The 20,024-nt window shown below is 44.1% G+C and overlaps 1 protein-coding gene across 1 annotated transcript; it reads right to left on the bottom strand.

Moving 5' to 3' along the window:
- Positions 1–1,986: 1,986 nt before the first annotated feature.
- Positions 1,987–19,628, bottom strand: LOC146868253 (keratin, type I cytoskeletal 12-like). The gene is made up of 8 exons (XM_085609572.1): positions 16,686–19,628; positions 14,395–14,477; positions 12,506–12,662; positions 11,158–11,319; positions 10,950–11,075; positions 9,749–9,966; positions 4,346–4,472; positions 1,987–2,791 (listed from the first exon to the last, which is right to left on the bottom strand). The coding sequence occupies exons 1-8, from the start codon at positions 17,181–17,183 to the stop codon at positions 2,765–2,767; spliced, it is 1,398 nt and encodes a 465-aa protein (XP_085465698.1). The 5' UTR covers positions 17,184–19,628; the 3' UTR covers positions 1,987–2,764.
- Between the last annotated feature and the right edge of the window lie 396 nt (positions 19,629–20,024).

Genomic DNA, 20,024 nt, shown 5'->3' with positions numbered 1-20,024 from the left:
GGGGAGACACGCCTCTCTCCGTTCCCAAACACTTCCGCCTTTCACCGGCACAAATACCGGAGCTACTCCACCTCCACTACTCCGGAGTCCCGTATACGGCTGGGCAGGTAAATAGGCTTGAACGAGGGGTCAACGACGTGAGTATTACTCCGCTGCTTTATCATGAGAGACATCTGACAAAAGGTATGCCATTGGAAAAACCTTTACCTACTATTGTCTTTGTCCGCGGTGATTACCCCTCACCGCCGTTAGGACTTACGAGGGGGCACTTCTCCTTCTCGCTAGGGGTAAACTTTTACTCTGTTTATTTCTTTTCAACCTCCCGACCACTGTGCATGAATTTACCTTGTTGTTCCACTACAAAACCAACGTACTATAATCAGAAATGCCATTACTTGGTTTATCCACTGCTGCAATACGGATTATTCCACACGCATCATCTACCATCATATCCGCGCTGTGTGAGCACATCACTCGGGTGGCCCTTTTCTCGAATTGCACCTTTTAAGACTAGTATACACTTTTGTTTGTTTGACCAATGTTCACCTATAATCTCATGGAGTTATATGGCTAATAGCACCTGCACATCCGAGCGCATGCTAATGTCTCTAATCATTTAGGTTGAACGTTCCATCAACCAGCATGCACTTATCAGCCTCAAAAGGTACTTCTTTCAGATGCCTTGTGAACGTCGAGCATTTTTTGAGTCTCTATATGTTTGTTCCTTGTCTTTTGTCTCTCTTTCATCCCCACAGGTACTAGGCTGGGACACGTGAACAGTGTCCCCCATAGCGTAATGCGCATAATCTCACCTGAATAAGAGGTATTTTAGGAACAAAGAGTGTCCTACTCTTTTCCTTTCAATTTCTTTATTTGTCACATTTTTGGTCCTGACGAAGCGCGAGGGGATCCACTAGGGACCCAACGACGGCACGAAACATGTTGACCAGCACACACTCCTTCACACACGGGCAATAGGAGCAGGGGAGTAATACCCCGTCCTTTATGCCATCTATTAATAGAGGTTTGCCCCTTGCCCCTGTACAGATTTTTTTATCTGACCCCCGGACCAACGAATAAAATTATCCCCATGGCACCGGTGGGTAATTTTAAGACACCACACTCCCCCCTTTTTTAGGCCCACACACCCGCATGCACAACTGCGTCTCCACAAAAGATCTCCGACAAAGAGCCCTCTCTCGGGCCCGTGGGGGACTGCAGCGCCGCCCCCACGAGGAGCAACGCCCGATGATGAAGCATGACACTCGCAAGGGTGTGTGAGGGCACTAATATCAAAAGGAGAGGTTCCCCACTTAGCACTGATAATGAACACTTCCTTTAGAGACTTTTTCCTTCTTTATCTCATTTCAGCGACCTAATTGGCCTCTGAGTCCTTCTTCCTTCTGAGGAACAGTTACCACAATGTGGAGGACAATCTTAATTTCAAAATCCTATTTCTGATGTAAATTTTTTAAGCAAACCTGCATATATTATTCCCAAACTTCACCCTGAATTCCACACCAGACAACTGCGCTCTCATTGAAAATGTTTTTTACTGTTCATCGTTGAGTCCCAGGGATAGAGAAAGAGGGACTTTCTCTTATGTAGGTCCCAGATACTGTAATGCCTTTCCAGGGATATTAGCCAGGAGACCCCACTATCTCAGATTCCCTTCTATAATCAAATCTCTCTTTCTAAATTAATTGTTAACTTAATGAACACTTATACTTTCTGGCTTGTAGATTATAATGCAGATCAGCACAAAAGGACACAATATATATTGTCTGCTATATAAATGTATCCCAATCATCCATCCATTTATTTAACCCTCAAATCATTTTTTGTCCTTATAGCTCCTTCTGCCTCGGAGTTGAGCTTTGCTGTAAATGCAACTTTGTTCAGTGGCAAAGAAGTTCTGAAGCAAAAAATCTCTGAAACCTGGAGAGAAGTTAGTTGCAGCAACACAAATAAATGAAAAGACGTGTATTACCTTGCATCAAAGAGAAAGTTTATTGAATTGAACAACAAAGCAAGCAGATGTAAAAAGAAGACTGTCCGCACAACCTAAAAAATAAATGCTTAATTGTGAATTGAAAAGGAACCACACATCAAATGTTTCCAGATTGAAGTTTCTTTCTTGTATCCTCTCTTACAATATCTTCAGGTGAAATTAATGCATTATTATCTCTGTCAGCCATGGCCTGTGCAGGTAGGAGGGGTGGGGTCGGTTAGCAGGGGTGCGGATTTCGACAGACGCTGCAGAGGGAAAATTAATTATCTATTTAATTTTCCCTCGTGGTTGTCTGTCGAATCCTTCCCCAACCTGGCCCCACCAACTCACCGCTCTTACCCGCATGGACCGCTCCTGGTCCCTATGGTTTCTATTGATAATACATTTAACATTAACTATGTATGATTCACTGTGAAATTTAGTTACATCCATGAACTTTGTTGTGGCAGCTGCTCAGAAATTGTGATGTCACCAGCTCTGCACTGGGATGCTCTTTTTCAAGTTGCAAATTGGAAAAGGCTCTTTTATTGAGAGGGTAGTACACATGGGATCTACTGTAAGCATATGGATGAAGTGCAAAGCAGTCCAAAAAGCGTATAGTATTTCTGCCATTCTCTATTATCTGGAATCCTTTCCTCGCATGTTCCATTGGCTGGGTCTGCAACCTTTAACTCCTACTCAACATTCATTGATGGTCATGTACCTGTCTTTTCGCACTGACCGGTTTGCCATCAACTAAGTCCTCTGTAATCGTTATGACCTGTGTTGTCCTGGCTGGCTCTGAAAAACAAAATATGAAGCAAGTTGCAGATATATCTAAAATGCAGTCACCATAGTGTAATGCAACATGGGTGGTTGAATCAGCCATATAGTAGGGCTTGCTACCAGTAAGTTAAGGTGACTAAGCCCTGCTACCAGTGAGTTAGCCCTAGGTGAAATGTAAATGACAACAGTGAAATTGCCAACTTTTGAGCTATGTGAAGTTCCCAAAATTTACTAAAGTGTTGTGCTATTTTTCCTACCGGGCACTGAATCGTATAGAACGTTTCTCGTGTTTGCATTTCAAGTAGATTTTTTCATATGAGAATAGAGCCCAGATGTCGGTCCCATGGACACTATGCCATTGGAACTAATCTATATCTCGCTGATGAGCCCTTATCAGAGAGGGAGTATACAATCCTGGGTTGCTTGCGTTCTGGCTCAGGGAGGACCTGGCCTAGCAGTACAGGCCTCACTGTTCCTACTGGAGCAGGATCAAGATTGATTTGCATATGACTGGGTCTAAATTGAGGTGGCATAGTGTGCAAAATAACAATGGATTGGGATGTGGCCCGAGTAATTACCGGTGGCTGAGATTAATTCAAGCATCCCATTCATCACTCTTTGTATACCCCGTTACTGGAGTGACACACATGCTACAGGTTAAAAAAGAGGTAGGTATGTTGACCCAAGTACTAACTTTAGAAGAGAGTTCAGCAAGTTAAGGTTGTAGAGTTTCTCTGCCTGACTCAGAATGAGGGCTATGGTGTTTTACTTGGAGCTTAAGAGTGCCTTTTTCTGGCCTCTAACACACTTTGCTATACTTTGTGTAGAATTTCCCTTTTGATTAGGCAATGTCACCTGTGGTATGAACCCTGTCACACCAGGGTGGCCTCCCAACAAACCCCCCACCTGTAGAAGCTTATTCCCTTTCCAGACTTTCAGACCCTGGAACAGTATCCGATACAGAAAGAGCTGAGCAGTCCTGCATCTTTCTCTGATTCAAATACCACACCATTGGTCGGGTCGACCATCTGGAGAGTGCTTAGGGCCTCAGTAAGAAGTAGGAAAGTGCTAGCCACTGTCCGTTAAAGTAGGTTTGGAAAAACGTGCTCACTACATCTACACAGCATTATAAAGTTTAACATAAGTCTAATTCAGTGATAAATATTATTTGTTCATATCTGGAATCCTGGACAGTAGTGAAAGTAGTGTAGTTGAGACCAGCAAACTACAGAGAAAACAGTTTAATTGTGGGTTTTTTCCAGTAATTTGGTACCACCCGAAAGTGATGTGCTTAAGGTTGTTGCCTTACCTTGTCCTATTGAAAACCTAGACGTGTTAATATGTGAGAAAGAACTTACTGACAGAATGCAGGATCAGCATTACAAAGCTCCAGTCTGAGCCTGAATCTAAGTCACATGCTCTAAGATAGTCTCCACATGCTGAATCTAACCCAGCGCTGTGACTCTCATGTTAGAGAATGAGTGAGATGCAAGTGGTGATGTCAGAGCCTGATTATTGTGAGAGTGGGGTACAAGTGTGCATGCATTGGGTATCACAAGGAACATTTACCTTTGGAAGAACGGTGCCAGAGCCTCTGTCATACCCGCTGCTGCCGCTGTAACTGCTGCGCCCTCCATAACTGTATCCTGTAGAGCTAGAGTCTGACTGAGGTTTCGTTTGCGAGACCTGTGAGGACCTGTTTCAAGAAACACAATGAATGATATTGTCCTGAGTAAAGAGCCTTTTTGATTGGCACTTGAACAGTGCATCTCTTGAGGACAGAAGGAATGACACACTTCATCACAGGGAGTAATGGCAAACATCTCCAGTGACATGTGCACAACAATTTAACTCTTCCATGACATTAAAAGACCTTTATATAACTTCTCAAAGTATGCATCTTTTATATGTGCACAAATATAATGCAATTGAATACTTCCTTAGAAAAACGTTAAAATCCCCATAGCCCAGCGGTTGATGGTGAATGAGCTTTTCTAGATATGGCTTAAGGCAGTCTGCCTAATACACAAAAGCTTAGCAGATGTAGGGCCAAGCCATATCTAAAAAAGCTCATTCACCATCAACCGCTGAGCCTTCTTCACTCCTCCTCACTCCATCGTCTCACAATACCAGAATCAAACGATCTAGACAAGGTGGAATAACTTTCCCTTATCTGTCAGCTAAGATGTGGAGCTCCCTCCCTCTGCAGATTAGGGAAAACCCTATCACAGTCTTCTGAGGAAACAACTTAAATCCTGGCTCTTTCCACTTCCATATTCTTGACTAGGAGACAACTCTTGCTTAGGCTGGAATCCTTTTTCAGTGCCAAGGCTCCCTTTAGGTAGATGTTCCTGCTCTAGAAATTGTCATTCATTTATTCATTCATCCAAGCCGTCTAATAAAGATTTATCACTTGATTTAGGGTTTGAAGGATTGTTTACTCCATCACAAATATGACTGATATTTCATCCCCCTTATTAAGAGTGCATTATGTCCTATGGCACTTGTAAAGAGACGGACAGGATGTCCATTACGTAGTGACGGAGCGCCCATCTGCCAAACTATAAATCCAGCCATTACTCCTTGCCCATATTCTGGGAACTAGGGGCGACTGAAACAACTGTGGCCTGGTTTGGATTTTCACCTGGCTTACCCCATTCCATTCAACAGAAAAAAACATGTTGTCATGCGTAACCATGAACACAACCATATTGATGATTTAAGCCGTTCGCCCAGCAAATATAAAAGATGAGACAGTGGTTTTTATAATCTCTGATATAGATTTACTAACAGTTAGCACTGGAGCCAGTATGGCGCAGCTTTGTTTAAAATGGAGCAAACAGCAGCAACCATTAACCTTTATGCACAAAAAGTATTTTGTGTCAGAAGAGGACAACAGAAGACTCCAAAATTGCTTTGCATTGCAGTCTACCAACTCCTCCGTTATCTATGCAGAGGGAATGTAACAGAGTGGGAACAGCACAAAGCACCCACAGGTTTTCATAAAAAGCAGAATCTGCTAAAGTAGCACAAATTGACTTTGCATGAAATCCCTTTGCCAATTGAAACCAGGCGCAAACAAGGGACAAGCAGAATATTGCATGATATTCCTCTACGTTACATATGTAATTTTGCATTTTACCCAGCATACACTTGGGTGAGGACCTTTGTATTTAGATGTATGCTTATGGGTATACCTCAAGTACAAATCTCAAACTAAGTAGCAATAGCTGAATTTAGCACCCTAGAACAATGTCTAACGTTGCCTAACATTCCGTCGTCGAGTGAGGCCACGCCCCTTTTTCGAAGCCACACCCCCCTACTGACGTTATCTGCAGCTATAAAACATGTACTTCCATCGGAAGTGCAGCGGACGAGCGCAGCGGGAGCGCTGTTTGCGCGCCGAAGTCGCGCCGTCGCGCGCCGAAGTCGCGCCTAAGTCCAGCCCGTCTGCGCCCGTCCGCGCCGGACCCGCGCCCAACGCCGTAACCCCTGCTTCACTTGCCCCAAAAATTCGTTGGTCCTCTGATCAACTTCTTCACCTCCGTCCTGATACCTGTGCCCCCTTTACTTGCTGTAACATTGCTAGCCTAGATACTACTGTTTATTCCTGCCCTCACTGTAACTTCTCTCTCCCCATAGTACCTAGACCTCGGCGTCTACCCTCTAAAATCAATGATCAGCCATCCACCATCTTAAAGGCCGCATTAGTCAATTGCAGATCTCTCCCAGCCCATGCTCATGACATATGGCTATCTCTTGAAACCCACAATTGGGACCTATTGTTTCTTACTGAAACTTGGTTAAAAGACTCCTCCAAACCGGACATCACTCTTGCTACTCCCCCTGGTTATCATTTCATTGGCATTAATCGAGACAACTCTAAGACCGGAGGAGGTCTTGCGATCATTGCTAAATCCCATCTCAAATTAAACCTCACGAAAATTCCCAACCTTGGCATCATCGAAGCCGCTCACTTTTCAATTATGGACCCTGCTTGTTCCATCTGTGCAGGCATACTGGTCTATAATCCCCCGGCCGTCACCTCTTCCTCCCTTATCACTCTGATTCACTCCATCGCCGATTTTTCTCTCAAACACTCCCATTTTACTGTTTTAGGAGATTTTAATATTCATATTGATAATCCCTCCTGCACACTAGCCTCCTCTCTGTTAGAAACCTTACAAGGACTCACCTTGCCTCAACTAGTGACAGGTCCTACTCATATAGCAGGCCATACCCTTGACCTCATTTTTTCCAATCTTCCTTCCCTCTCCACTCTCCCCCCCACTCCTTTGACATGGACCGATCATTATCTTATCCCTTTTTCTTTCACAGCCCCCTCCCCTCCTCCCCCTATCCCCCTTAATCGAGTTAAAGGTCGTAAATGGACCAAAGTTACATGTAACTCCCTGGAAGCTCATCTACATTTTCATTTTAACCAGCTAAATGACCTCAATTTAGAAACATTGAGATTCAATTCGGCCCTCTCGGATGCACTTGACTCGGTTTCCCCTCTGGTCCCCGTCACTTCCTCCAGATCCCGTCCTTCTGCCCCTTGGTTCTCCCCTCTGTTGCGTGAGGAAAAGAGCAAGTGTAAGCAGTTGGAACGTAAATGGAGATTGAACTATGATCCTGTAGCCAAATTGGCCTACAAATCTGCCCTGAGTAAGTTCCACAAACTAACACGCTCGTCCATGAGAGCTTACTTTTTTAATTTGATTCAACAGGCGCAGAATTCCTCCAAAACTCTTTTTTCCATAGTGAATGACTTCGTATATCCTCCTGCTTTGAAATCCCTCTTTACTCCCACTCAAGATCTCTGCAATGGATTGTCTGATTTTTTTCAAGAGAAGATAGTTAAACTCTCCTCCTCCTTTGCAGCAATGGCTCCGGATTTCCCTGATGATTGCCCTGGCCTCCCCTCTCGTTCTTTCAACTCTTTTAGCGAGCTAACTCCTGATCTCGCGTTAGCTTTATTACGCAACGTTAAGTCTGGTTCCCCCCTGGACCCAGTTCCTGCCAAAATCATGGGTAATCTCGCCCCTATCCTTGTGAACCCGTTTCTTTCCATCTGGAATGCCTCTTTGTCGCAAGGTCTATTCCCCTCAGTTTGGAAACAGGCCAGGCTGGTCCCCATACTGAAAAAACCTGGTGCAGACCCTCTGCTTTTTGGCAACTATCGACCTATTTCTCTCCTGCCTAAACCTGCCAAGATACTGGAGAAGGTGGTACAGAAACAAGTGGCACTGTACTTAGAGTCTAATCAGCTGCTACACGACTCTCAGTCCGGTTTTAGATCCGGCTATAGCACCGAGACTGCGCTGCTTGAAGTCTCTGAAATTATCAGGGAATCAGTGGATAGGGGCGAGGAGGCCATGTTGGTCCTCCTCGACCTATCCGCTGCTTTTGATACTGTCTCCCACAAAATACTTACCTCCCGCCTACAGCAGCTAGGGGTCGGTGGGACAGTGCTGGCCTGGATTATTTCTTTCCTGTCTAGCCGTTCCCAAAGGGTTACGATGCACCCTTTTGAATCCGAAGACAAACCCCTCCTGTGTGGAGTGCCCCAGGGCTCTGCCTTGAGCCCTCTACTGTTTAATGCTTATGTGGCTCCTCTGGCCAAGGTAGTTGAATCCTGGGGCGTCAGGGTGGTCTCCTACGCTGACGATACTCAGCTTATCTTTTCCTTTCGAGACCATTCTGACTCCCTCTTCTCCAACTTTAGAAACTGCCTTGGTAACATATGCTCCTGGATGTCAGCCAATCACCTTGCCCTTAACACCGACAAAACCGAGGTTCTCTTTTTCAGTAAAAAATCCCCCCCCCCTGCAACCCTCTGGTGGCCTACCATTCTGAATCCCCCACCCTCTCCCGTGAAGGCAGCTCGTAACCTGGGCTTCATTTTTGACAACTCTTTGTCCGGAAATGCCCAAGTTAACAAAGTGGTAGGGGCCTGTTTCTCTAAACTTCGCATGATCAGAAAAATCTTCCCCTTCCTCCCTCTATCCTCACGCAAAACCGTAGTCCAGGCCCTTATCATCACCCATCTAGACTATGCTAATAGTCTATATGCAGATGCCCCGCACTATCTTATTGACCGCCTGCAAATAGTCCAAAATGCGGCAGCCCGGCTTATCGGTAACATCCCTGCCCGTACTTCAGTCAGAGCCTACCGAGAAGAACTTCATTGGCTTCCCATTTCACGACGCATAGACTTTAAAATTCTGATCCTGACATTTCGGGCTATCCATGGTACTGGCCCACTTTATCTGAAAAAGCGTCTCAAGATCTCTGTTTCAGCCAGACATCTCAGATCCAATAACCTTCGTCTTCTGTTGGTTCCTAGATTCAGGCTTTCTCGGACTGGCGGCAGATCTTTCACCGTCACTGCCGCCAAGCTCTGGAATAGCCTCCCCCTTGACCTCAGGTTCTGCGAATCTGAGCCAGCCTTTCGCCGCAAACTCAAGACCTGGCTGTTCACTAGGCGGTAGGACTTGGAACTGTCAACTCCTCACCGTTTCCCATTTTCTCGGTGAGATTTGATCTTGGTTACTCCTCATGGGGACAGTTATGTAATCTTAGCGCCGGGACACCTCCTTTGGAGGTAGCTGCGCGCTCTATAAGCTCCATAAATAAATAAATAAAAATAAATAAAAAGGCTTTTTAGAACAGACGATAACATCATTAGTGCACAACTTTTTATAAAATTGCTGCTGTGCAGATGTTATTGCTCACACTACAGAGCGATACAGATGTTCACACAGCAGAGCTGCACCAGTGTAGAAGGATTGGGCCCACATTTTGAAAAGTGAAGGGAATCTTTTTCAAGAGAGCTGAATCCTCTGTATCCTCATTCAGACTGCCTTGTGACACTACACATGCTTCCCTACTCTAAGATCCTTCTATATAGTGTGCCTTGCTAAGGGAAGTGAAGGAATTCATTAATGGAGCGTGCTTCCGCCTTCTTACCCTCCTGAGCCTTCGAGCAGACGCTTGTAGGTCTCAATCTCCTGCTCCAGCCGGCTCTTGATGTCCAGGAGTTGGTTGTACTCATCACTCTGGTGCTCTGTCTGCTCCCTGAGTTCGACCAGCTGCTCTTCTACGATGCTGATCTTGGCTTGCAGCTCTGCCAGCTGAGAACAATAGTTTCCCTCTGTCTCGGCTAAGTCCATCTCCAGGGAACTTTTCTGTTTGATCAATAAAAACGGCATGATTAGAAATTAGAGGTCAAACCTATTGAGCAACCACGTCTACAAACATTGTTGTTTTCTTGGTTCCTGCATCGCATTGCTGGTGATTTCATGGTCAAAGGATATCATTCAGACTCTGCCTTTTGCTCAAGCTGTTTATAGTGTAGTGAATTGTCTATTGGTTGCTCAGTGATGACCGTTCAGTGAATTTGAGTTGAGTTCTTGTGTTTCTTGACCCTTTATGGACATTTAATGTGCAGTTTTTGGGACTGTCGAATGGTAGTGCTCCAACTCTCACCCAACCCTAGAGTAAGGGAAATGGAAACTAACCTAGGCATAGGTAAAGATCCAAGAAGAAGCTGGAATAATTGGAAAGATATAGACCACAATGATCCACAAGTGCTTAAGAGTGGAGGACAAGGATTTGAATTAATATGGACTGACTGTTCGTACATTCACTATCTTTCTAACCACACTGAGAACAAATCACAATGTTGTGTGTGTGTGTACAAATAGCAAAAGGTATGATTTAAAGGAATTCACAAAAAGTGGACTGGCACTCGAAAATCAATTTCCCCAGGTATATTGATACACTATTGCGATGCGATATTCCACATGGGTAAAACTTATACCCGGGCTGGGAAGGAATTCCAGGACGAGGATTCCCTGGAAAATTGCAGAACACCCAGAAGCTTGAGAGTTTGTAAATATTTGCTGAATTTTCCCCAACCCAGTACCATACGGTAAATGACTGTAGGTGTACTTCTGTCAAAGGCAGGAGTTAGTCATTGTACTGAGTAGGAAATGAGTAGTGAACCCTCCAAGATTGATGGCAGAACATTTTCTTTTTAGAGAAGAAATGTGCAGTTGCATAAATCATTAATATGATTACATAACTGGCAATAGATTTATGTTATTACACAACACCTTTCAGGTTCATAATAGTGGAGATGCCTTCTGAGGGCTACATTTTCTCTCACCATTGCCAGTTGTGCCTTCAGCTCTATCTCCAGCGATTGCAAGGACCGTCGCAGTTCTGACACCTCAGTCTTGCTTGATTGCACCTGCTCCACCCCTGTTGAGATTTGTTGTTTCAGCTCAGCACTCTGAAAGACAAATGAGGGTTATTTGATGGGGTCTTCTCTGTTTTGTTTCGACAATGAACATAATGGGAAGAGGAGTCCATACCCTTTGGTTGAAATCCTCTTCGGCCCGCCTGCGGTTCTCCTCTGCCATTCTTTCATATTGCTCCCTTGTCTTGGTTAGGAGGCCGAGGAGGTTTATGCCTGGAGCAGCATGCATCTCGACGCTGACGTCTCCTTGACTATCACTTTGGTGACCCTTCATCTCCTACAAAGAGAAAATAAGACAAATACCCTTAATTTTAACCTAATTTGCATACTAGAGATGTAAAAAATAGAAGATCAACAATAGAAATTGGGTTATGTAATAAAATGTTTTGCTAGTAGAACTAATTTTGAAAGAACTTACTATTTATCACTTGACCATTAAGTAATGTTCAGCATGCTAGCATAATCATCACACTTTACAACAGGAGTTTCTAATGCTGATCTAACATCCATCACAAATATCGGTAGGGGGAGAGAGCAGCAAAGAGAAGAAGATATCCCACTCAGCTTCCCAACAGAGTATCAACAGACATCAAAAGGAGTGGGAAAACACAGTGCTACATCAAGATGTCTCTCTTAAAAAACCATGCAGGACATGAGGGACTGTTATCCGCATGAAGAGCCAGTGCCAACTGAGCGTAACTTTCTGCCTTCTCCCCTCCCCCCCGCACCTATGCGGACCCAACTATGAGTAATGAAGGAGAGGACATTGCATGATCATGTTTCTCCATAGAAAGAACATAACTGTGACTCATATGACCAGGTGATGGTGTCCCTTCTGTCCTACTAAAGGGATCCAAGAAACAAACGTTATGGTTCTTACGGATCTTGACAGGCACAAGTAGGCTGAAACATGTTGACCATATGTTTATATAAATGGGCGGAATATCTGGCTCTTTCCTACACACATCTCTTTTTCTTTTAACCTTACCCCTGCCTTATCATTAATAAATTCATTTTTCGCTTGGACAGGCGATAATTATAGAACACAGTATCTATGCCACGGATTCCACACTGTCTCTGGTGTTTGCGACACCTCCTCCTGGTGGATGACAGACTAGTTGATGATGCTATCAGTTACTGGTATGCCACTGAACGAGCGTTGCTGTTGAGGGTCCCATAAAAATGTTTAAGAGAGACTCTATGACTCATGCCAGATTTGCAGCATATCCTCATAACACAAATTAGCATTTGGTGAATCTAAATAGTCATTGGCTATCCTGTAAATCTGGCATGGACTCAGCCCTACTGCACCACCATTGGACAATGATGTCCTACAGTATATGTAAACATTTGGTGCCATTCATTGGCCTCTAAAAGATTGGTACTGAAAATTATTGGTACTTTGGGTTTATCCCATATTCATCACTTTCAAGACCATTCTGAAACACATTGCTATCTCTTACTTCCTCGTGGTTCTTCTTGAGTGCTGCCAGCTCCTCAGTCAGGCTCTTCAACTCTGACTCCAGGTCAGATTTGGCCAGGGTCAGCTCGTCCAGGACTCGTCGCAGCCCATTGATGTCAGCCTCCACACTCTGGCGAAGCATCAGCTCATGCTCATACCTAGGAACATGTTAATGAAAGACTCAGGCTCTTTGATAAAGCATGTTCTATCCATTATTTTGGCTCTGTCTGATCACAGTCACACTGGTGGTTTAGATACACGGGGTGCAACAAGTCTTACCCATCCAAGCCAAACATGGGGTCAGTTACAAATAAAATGCACATAGAACGAGCCTTAGTGGAAGTTATCGGAACAATCACTGAGTGTCTTTTGGGGCAGATAATCCCAAGGCTTTCTCAAGGAACACTTTATAAAACCTCATTTTGAGTGGTCCCTTAGTCTCTAACCGGCCAGTGGCAGGTGTCACCAACTGAATAGTGAATTACGATGGATGTTGTAATTTCATGTACAAAATTACCTATGGTGTTTCCAGGGCTAAATTTGCCAGGTGAAACCATGAGGATATTTCACCGGAACTTCTCTCAGCATTTGAGAATTGACATAGGGAAATTCTAATTTTGGGTGATATTCACTATTCCAGAGGAAATCACTCATAATATGGGGGTTATTTTGCATCCACGAATTACTGGTAAGCATGGCTACATATATTACATAAGTGGCAGTACTGTTTTTCATCAGCAGTTTTTTCCAAGTTTCTTTTATCACCTTGATTTTACTTCTGGAGTTGAAAATTTGTCCTTGCATCTGTATCAACATTTGGACGAACCAATGGTTGTTTTTACACTGGTCAATCATTTTAAATCTTTTTTTGTACTTGTTAGGTACTGCAAACGTTGGTGCCAAATTTCATCAGTACCAATCCAATCTATTGAAATTGGGAATAGTGGAACAATGGACCCAGTGCAAACAGCACTGTGTCTGCTACATCCACTACTAGAGTTATCTCCATTCCTCATTTTCTTTGAAGTGTAGCTCATGTCAAACTGCTCCTTCCTTTGCAATATTGCAGCAATTAATCCCTTAAACATGCTGCACTTTAACCCGTTCCGTGCTCATGACGGAGCCACTCCGTCATGAGTCACGGTTGAGCTGTGCTCATGACGGAGTGGTTCCGTCATGCTGCGGCCGTTGGCGCCCGCTCCGCCCAAGCGGCGCTAATTCCCCGCCTGTGCGGGCGATTAGCGCAGTGGGTGGAGTCATGACGGAACCACTCCGTCATGAGCACAGCTCAACCGTGACTCATGACGGAGTGGCTCCGTCATGAGCACAGCGCCACCGCACTGCCCCCAAACCCCCCCCCCAGCGCTGCGGCGGAATTCCTGCCGCAGCCGAGGGGTTAAGGAAGTACGTTCACCTAATATGACATAAATGCCTTGTGTGAGGAGTGGGCATTTTTGAGGGGAGCTCCAATGAGTTCCTGCTCTGGTGGTGTCACCAGCAGCTGATACTGTGTTGAAGATATAGGCACATTGCCGGGGCACGTGCTCTACATTAACCTGCTCTCCTTCTACATGCCAAACCTTTATCATAGAACAGTGAGCAGCTAAAACTGACAATACTCACTTTATTAGGAACAGTGTCAGTAAAGTGGATGAATTACCCGAGTCATGAATCTATGCCTTCAATGCACAAGAGAAGCCACAAGTAAAAACCCCTGTACAACTCCCTTGTAACATGGCTGCCAGTGAGTGAGTTATCTGCCATAGGGGAAAAGACTCCTAGGTCTGCTAGGAGGCATCAGTGTTTCTTGACTTCCAGGCTGCCTGAATTTGAATTGGAAGTGTGATGATATGAACCATTTGCGACATGTCACTACTGTGTTTCACTCACTTGAGTTTGAAGTCCTCAGCCGCCAGCCTGGCATTATCGATCTGCAGGACGACGCTGGCTTTGGCCGCTTGGGCCTGCAGGATCTGCAAACACAAGATGGCATTAGGAAGAGTTAAGGCCTACTCGTTCATACCCTATTACATTTAACATGGGCTGCAAGTTGGGCCTGTTATTTTTAATGGCAATTAAAACGTTACATGTTATGTTCACTAAGTGGTGTCCTCCATATCGGTGAGGGTTGAGCTGCTGAGTAAGTCTACTGCCTAAAGTACTGAATGTCACACTCAAATACAAACATGAAAAACTGCATCTCAGCACTTTATCAGCTTGACACACCGTGATCTTAGTGCTGGTGATAATTGCCAATAGACAGAATTTCACTTAATTTGGCTCTAGTCTAGTTCACTTGAATTCCACATTCTAGTTCACATTTGTTGCCGTCTGTAGTGAGTACTGTGTTGAATTCTGTAACCATAGACTTCTGACTACTTCTTCTGCTGCTCATCACCTGTGAATGATTCACCAATTTAGCATATTAAAATCAGCTCAAAAGTTGGGTAGACATTGGAACTTCCTTGGTAATTTGGGAAATAAAAATAGCTGCCACATTAGGAATTTTGCTCGAAGGTTTCTTTAAAAAAAAAAAATGCCAACATGATTTTTCAAGTTGCTTTTCAATCCCAACTGTTGCCATTAGTTTACATTAATGTTGTAAGTAATTGCATTATGTATTTAGCTTGCAATTTCACACGTGGAAACAAGTTTAATTTCCTTCTTAAGGGCTACTGCAAACTAAAGCAGTCTTATTGCAAAAGGCAATTAAATGTTACGAGTTGCTTAACAAGGTCTACTGACCAGACTCTCTCTCTGGACCTGAACAACTCCTTCCTGGGTCACTTGTTCAGTTTCCGGTGCCACAATTTATATTCGAGTGCACGAAGCTGCTGCAAGAGCAGTTCTCCCAAAGACTATTACGTAAAGATCCAGGGGTTGGATACAAAAGAGGCTGTGAAACCTTAGGTTATAATTTCACAGGCCTGCAAGTACCTACGAGCAACAGCTCTCTCTCTTGATGGGTTGTTCTTGGTCTGAATAATTGTTTAGAGTCATGGGGAGATGTTTTTAGGTTCAGTGTTACTCTCTAAAACCTTAGCTCGATAAGGCAAATGGGACGTTTCTACAGGGAAAACATTTTATTTGAGGCTTTGTGTATCAGTAAGTGACGCTGTTGAAAGAAGCTGCACTCCAGCAAGATCTGGCCTCTGGGTAAACCGGGGTGCAACAAGATCAGAGGAGAAAACATACTGTACCGAATAAGATTTTCAACTGGGCATTCTCAAAAAAAGGTTAGAAAATGGCAAGGAATCTGAATTGGAAAGCGTTTACTTTGTGTGTTTTGTTGCTTTTTATCAGCCAATGCTGGGTCAGAGCAGGGATGGTAAGAATACTCTGGCATCTCCTGTGGTTTGTTGTTGCTTGCATCCTGTGCTTTAAATTACCCTTGCCAGAAAATAAATTGATGTTTTCTCCATTATCTTATCTCTATTATCATACTTTTCTATCATGATATGAGTGGCCACCTCTTTAACTGCATGACACCTGCTCTACAACTTATGGTTGTATGCTATTTGCTGCATAAGCGTGTGCATTAATTGATTGCAGTGTATGCTTTGTTAGAGCAATTAGTACCAATGTATTTAGTGATGTGTGCTTCAGATAGGAAAAAACGTAAAAATGCTTAACCATCACGGACAACTTTATCTCTAAACATTTGCTTTCAAACTTTGTGATTTTCATTTTACATGTTTTTCTAGAACTTAGATTCAAATTCCTAGATTTTTATCCTGCAATCAAGAGAAGAACGTTAGTGAGTAAAAGGTTTAGGGTACAGTACCAGGACAGGTACTTGATACCATACAGAGGAACTCGGGTATACTTGGGAGGTTGCCAATAAGATGGGGCACATAAATTGCAGCGAACATTGGTCTAATTACACATGCTATAGACAGTTGTTTATGTTTAAACCTCATTCTGCATTGTGGCGAAAATGGTAATGTTAAATTGTTCAATTTTTTAAAAAATGTGATTAGGATTGAAATGGGAAAAAAATCAGAGAAAGAGAAGTACATAGAGAGACATATGGACGATCTAGGATTAGGCAAACTCTTAAAGAGGAAGGGGAAGAGAAAGAATTACCTTCACATTTTGCAGAGAAAATTAAGGAATCAGTTTTGACCAGTGAAAACATTGTCTAAAATAAGGAATAAATTGAGCCGAACATGATACTTCACCTTAGCTTGAAGTTCTTCAATTTGTTTGAAATATTTGCTGTAGTCCTTCTCTCCAGGAGCTGGTCTTTGCATTGCGTACCACTCTTTGATTTTACGCTCAAGCTCGGCGTTGGCATTCTCCAGTTGCTTGACCTTGTCCAGGTAGGCAGCCAGGCGGTCGTTGAGGTTCTGCATGGTTGCTTTCTCCCCGGCAGAGAGAAGGCCCTCACTATGTGTTTGGCTAGCATGGCTCCATTGGTCCTCATGGCTAGCCTGGCCCCACTGGTTCCACTGGCCCCACTGGCCCCCATGTTGACTGCCAACACCACCACCACCAACAAAGCTACCTACTGCACCACCAGCCAAGCTACTTCCGGCACCTCCAACAAAGCTGCCACCCGCATAGCCCCCGTAAGAGCCCCCAGCATGGCTACCCTGGCTGGCACCCTGTCTAGCACCAGTTTTCTGAGAAGAAACACTGCGAGCGTGCATGCCCCCGGAACTGTATAAACTTGCCATGCTGTACTATCGCAGGTGCACCAGCTCAAGAAAGGCAGCAGAGGTGGTGACTGATTGCTGGCTAAAAGGTTATTCCTTATATACAAATTGGAGAGGGTGTGTCAGCTCACTGAGTGCTGTTTCCCATATTAGTATGCAGAGTTTGCTAGCTTATCTCTCGCTCATTATAAGATCAATTACAGCCATTATTAATCATACGTGTTTCTTCACCATGTGCGCCGCTGCCCTTGCCCCAGGGCTTTTAAGTCTCGCCTGGCATTAGCGGAGAAGAGCCTTTTGGAATCAATACAGATTCCAAAGCGTGCATGCGGGCGGACTAGAAGATGTGCACTAGCGGCGTTTCTGGGGATTACACGTGACATTCCCGCGACGTGCGGCACAAACCTCTCGCCCTGCCAGGGGCTTTAAGTGCAGCATTCGCCCCACAGACTCCCCACGGCCCGTCCACACAAATGAAAGATCGATAAATGTGCTGCGCGCGCCAGTCTTCAAGAAGGAAGAGAGCGCGGCAGCGGTGTCGCCTTCAGCTCCTCGGGAGACTTGCAAGGCGCTGCCTGCAGATGCGGCGGTAACAGCAGCGCAAGCAGCAGTCTGCTGCTGGTTCCCCCAGGCCTAAACAACGGCAGAACGGAATTGATAAATACATTGGACCAAAGGGAATCGAAAAAAACCCATCAACGTCATCCAGCATGATTTAACATCACGTGGTACAAAATCCACCCCCAGAGCCTCATTTCACCTCGTTTTCATGGCTATGTTAGGTTTTAAGTTTGTGAAAAGCCCACTATCCCTGGCGCTCACTCGCTTCTTGTTTCTCTGTATTCTCTGCATGTCCGCCCTATATAAAATAAATAAAATGAATAGATAAAATTAAATAAAGGCGAAAGAGAAAAAGGGTCAGGAAGAGAGAAGGATGAGGAGACTGAAAGAGAGAGAGAGAGAGAGAGAGAGAGATGTGGGGTCTTGCTTGTTGGAACTAACCAAGAGCACTGTCCTTTGTCAACTCTATAAATGAGGGTATTTTGAATATTGCTGATACTATTAGCGATCAACTTGTATCTCACGGAACGCAGTGCAACTGCTGCATGGATCTTCGATGCCAAGGACACAAAAAGTCTATTCTAAGCACCTCAATCAATGAGCTACACTCAAATATAAACCTATTTGGCAACGTACGTCAAAACCAAGGTTATTGGTATACAGTTTTACAAAATGTCAGTGTGTCTGATTTTGATATCAAGACTCGAGTTTAAAAGAAACTGAATCTCATGTGTGCCGGCCGCTGTTAAAACAAGCATTGGCATAGCCAATAGGTCTCGCCTTTGGGACCTTATAAGTGTTTAGCCATGCAACAGTTGATGTTGTTGAACCAAGGATATTGTGCTGCATAACTAAATACTTATAAGGTCCCAAAAGCGAGACCTATTGGCTATGCCAATGCTCGTTTTGCTAAGGGGCAAACCAACAGTTCTGCAAAAAAAAAAAGCTGATTGCCACAGACTGGATTTTCTTGTCAAATAGCAGGAAGTCAGTCAAAGGCTTTTTTGATGTAAGACTTCCAGTAATTTGCAGACTTCGCCATTGTTTCTTGTTATTGCGTTAAACTTGGCGGAGTTTTTTCAATTTGTTCGCAGTGATTTTGTAGCGCTTGTCTGTGAAATGTGGCGAGCGGCCTCTGAGATACTCTGAGAACACTTAAAGGTATGAGCACTTTAAGAAGGGCAGCATTGACACAATTATAATATGCACATATTAAAATATGTGACACAAAAACAGCCAAACACTGAAAGTTATGAGCACTTTAAGAAGGACAGCATTGACACAAAGTGCCAAACTCTAAAAGGTATGAGCACTTTAAAAAGGACAGCAGTGACACAAAGTGCCAAACTTTCACGTTTTGTTATGCCACTGTCACAACGCAGCACAAAAGCCGAGGTTGCTGTGCTGCATTGATGAAAGAAACACAGCAGGACCGCGCCATATCTATTCAGATGTGTCGATGCTGCCTTTCGCTCTCTGCCCTGGGATACTTCGGGCTGTAAGCTCCACGTTCACACCCTGGCACCACAGTACAAGGGTGTTTATGTGACGTATAGCATATGTTTTATACTGGAATGGTGCCCTTCCATTAAACAATGGTATTATTGACACAGTTTAAAATGTTTATACATTTGTATGTGATGTGCACAGTACAGCACCCACTCGCAATTGGAAACGTTTGGAGGAAAGACACTTTTCTACCACGTTACGCCTACCTCCAGGAGGTCTACAGTTTTGACACACAATACTGTTGAACTTTTTCAGTAGATGCAGCTTTGCCTCAAACTATTAAGTGGTTGAAAAGGAATGCCCATGCACCACCCTTGGTATAACCCCTCGTTTCAAAGTTGCACTACTTTGAGTTACTTTATGGCTGCTATTCAGCACCAAAGATGGTTTGCGCTCACAAGTAAAATCCCAATTAAACACTTTACTCGGTTTGTGTCACTTTTCTGATGCAAACTTGGTGCCAAGTGTTATTAATTCTGGACCTCGGGGTCTGCGCCAAGGTGATCTGTCTAACCTGACGAACAGACCCACTCCCAGCTGACTGAGATTACGGGATCTGTGTAATGTTTTGTATTCGTATTTGGAAGGTGGAAACTGAGGAAATGAAAGGAAGTGGCGGGCGGAGTTACGACACCTCTGGGAACACGTTGAAGAACTGAAAGGTTATGGGAGCCTCACTTCGGAAGAGTTTGCAAAACCGATGACTGTATAATGGGTTAATTTATTTGAAAATGATGTTTTAAAATGCACTTCTCCGTGAACAAACACAGGGAAACAACACACCGCGCCTCA

The sequence above is a fragment of the Triturus cristatus genome, chromosome 1_2 (assembly GCF_964204655.1).
Source record: "Triturus cristatus chromosome 1_2, aTriCri1.1, whole genome shotgun sequence".
NCBI classification, from domain to species: domain Eukaryota; kingdom Metazoa; phylum Chordata; class Amphibia; order Caudata; family Salamandridae; genus Triturus; species Triturus cristatus.
Note: the sequence above shows the minus strand (reverse complement) of the source record. Positions and strands in the feature narration are given on the sequence as shown.

What these genes read in the sequence shown, in the direction of transcription:
- LOC146868253 (XM_085609572.1), bottom strand. Translation starts at nt 17,183, where the DNA reads ATGGCAAGTTTATACAGTTCCGGGGGCATGCACGCTCGCAGTGTTTCT. An exon ending in GCTGAGGACTTCAAACTCAA is followed by an intron (nt 12,663 to 14,394) that starts GTGAGTGAAACA and finishes ACATGTTCCTAG; the next exon opens with GTATGAGCATGAGCTGATGC. An exon ending in TCAAGAAGAACCACGAGGAA is followed by an intron (nt 11,320 to 12,505) that starts GTAAGAGATAGC and finishes TTCTCTTTGTAG; the next exon opens with GAGATGAAGGGTCACCAAAG.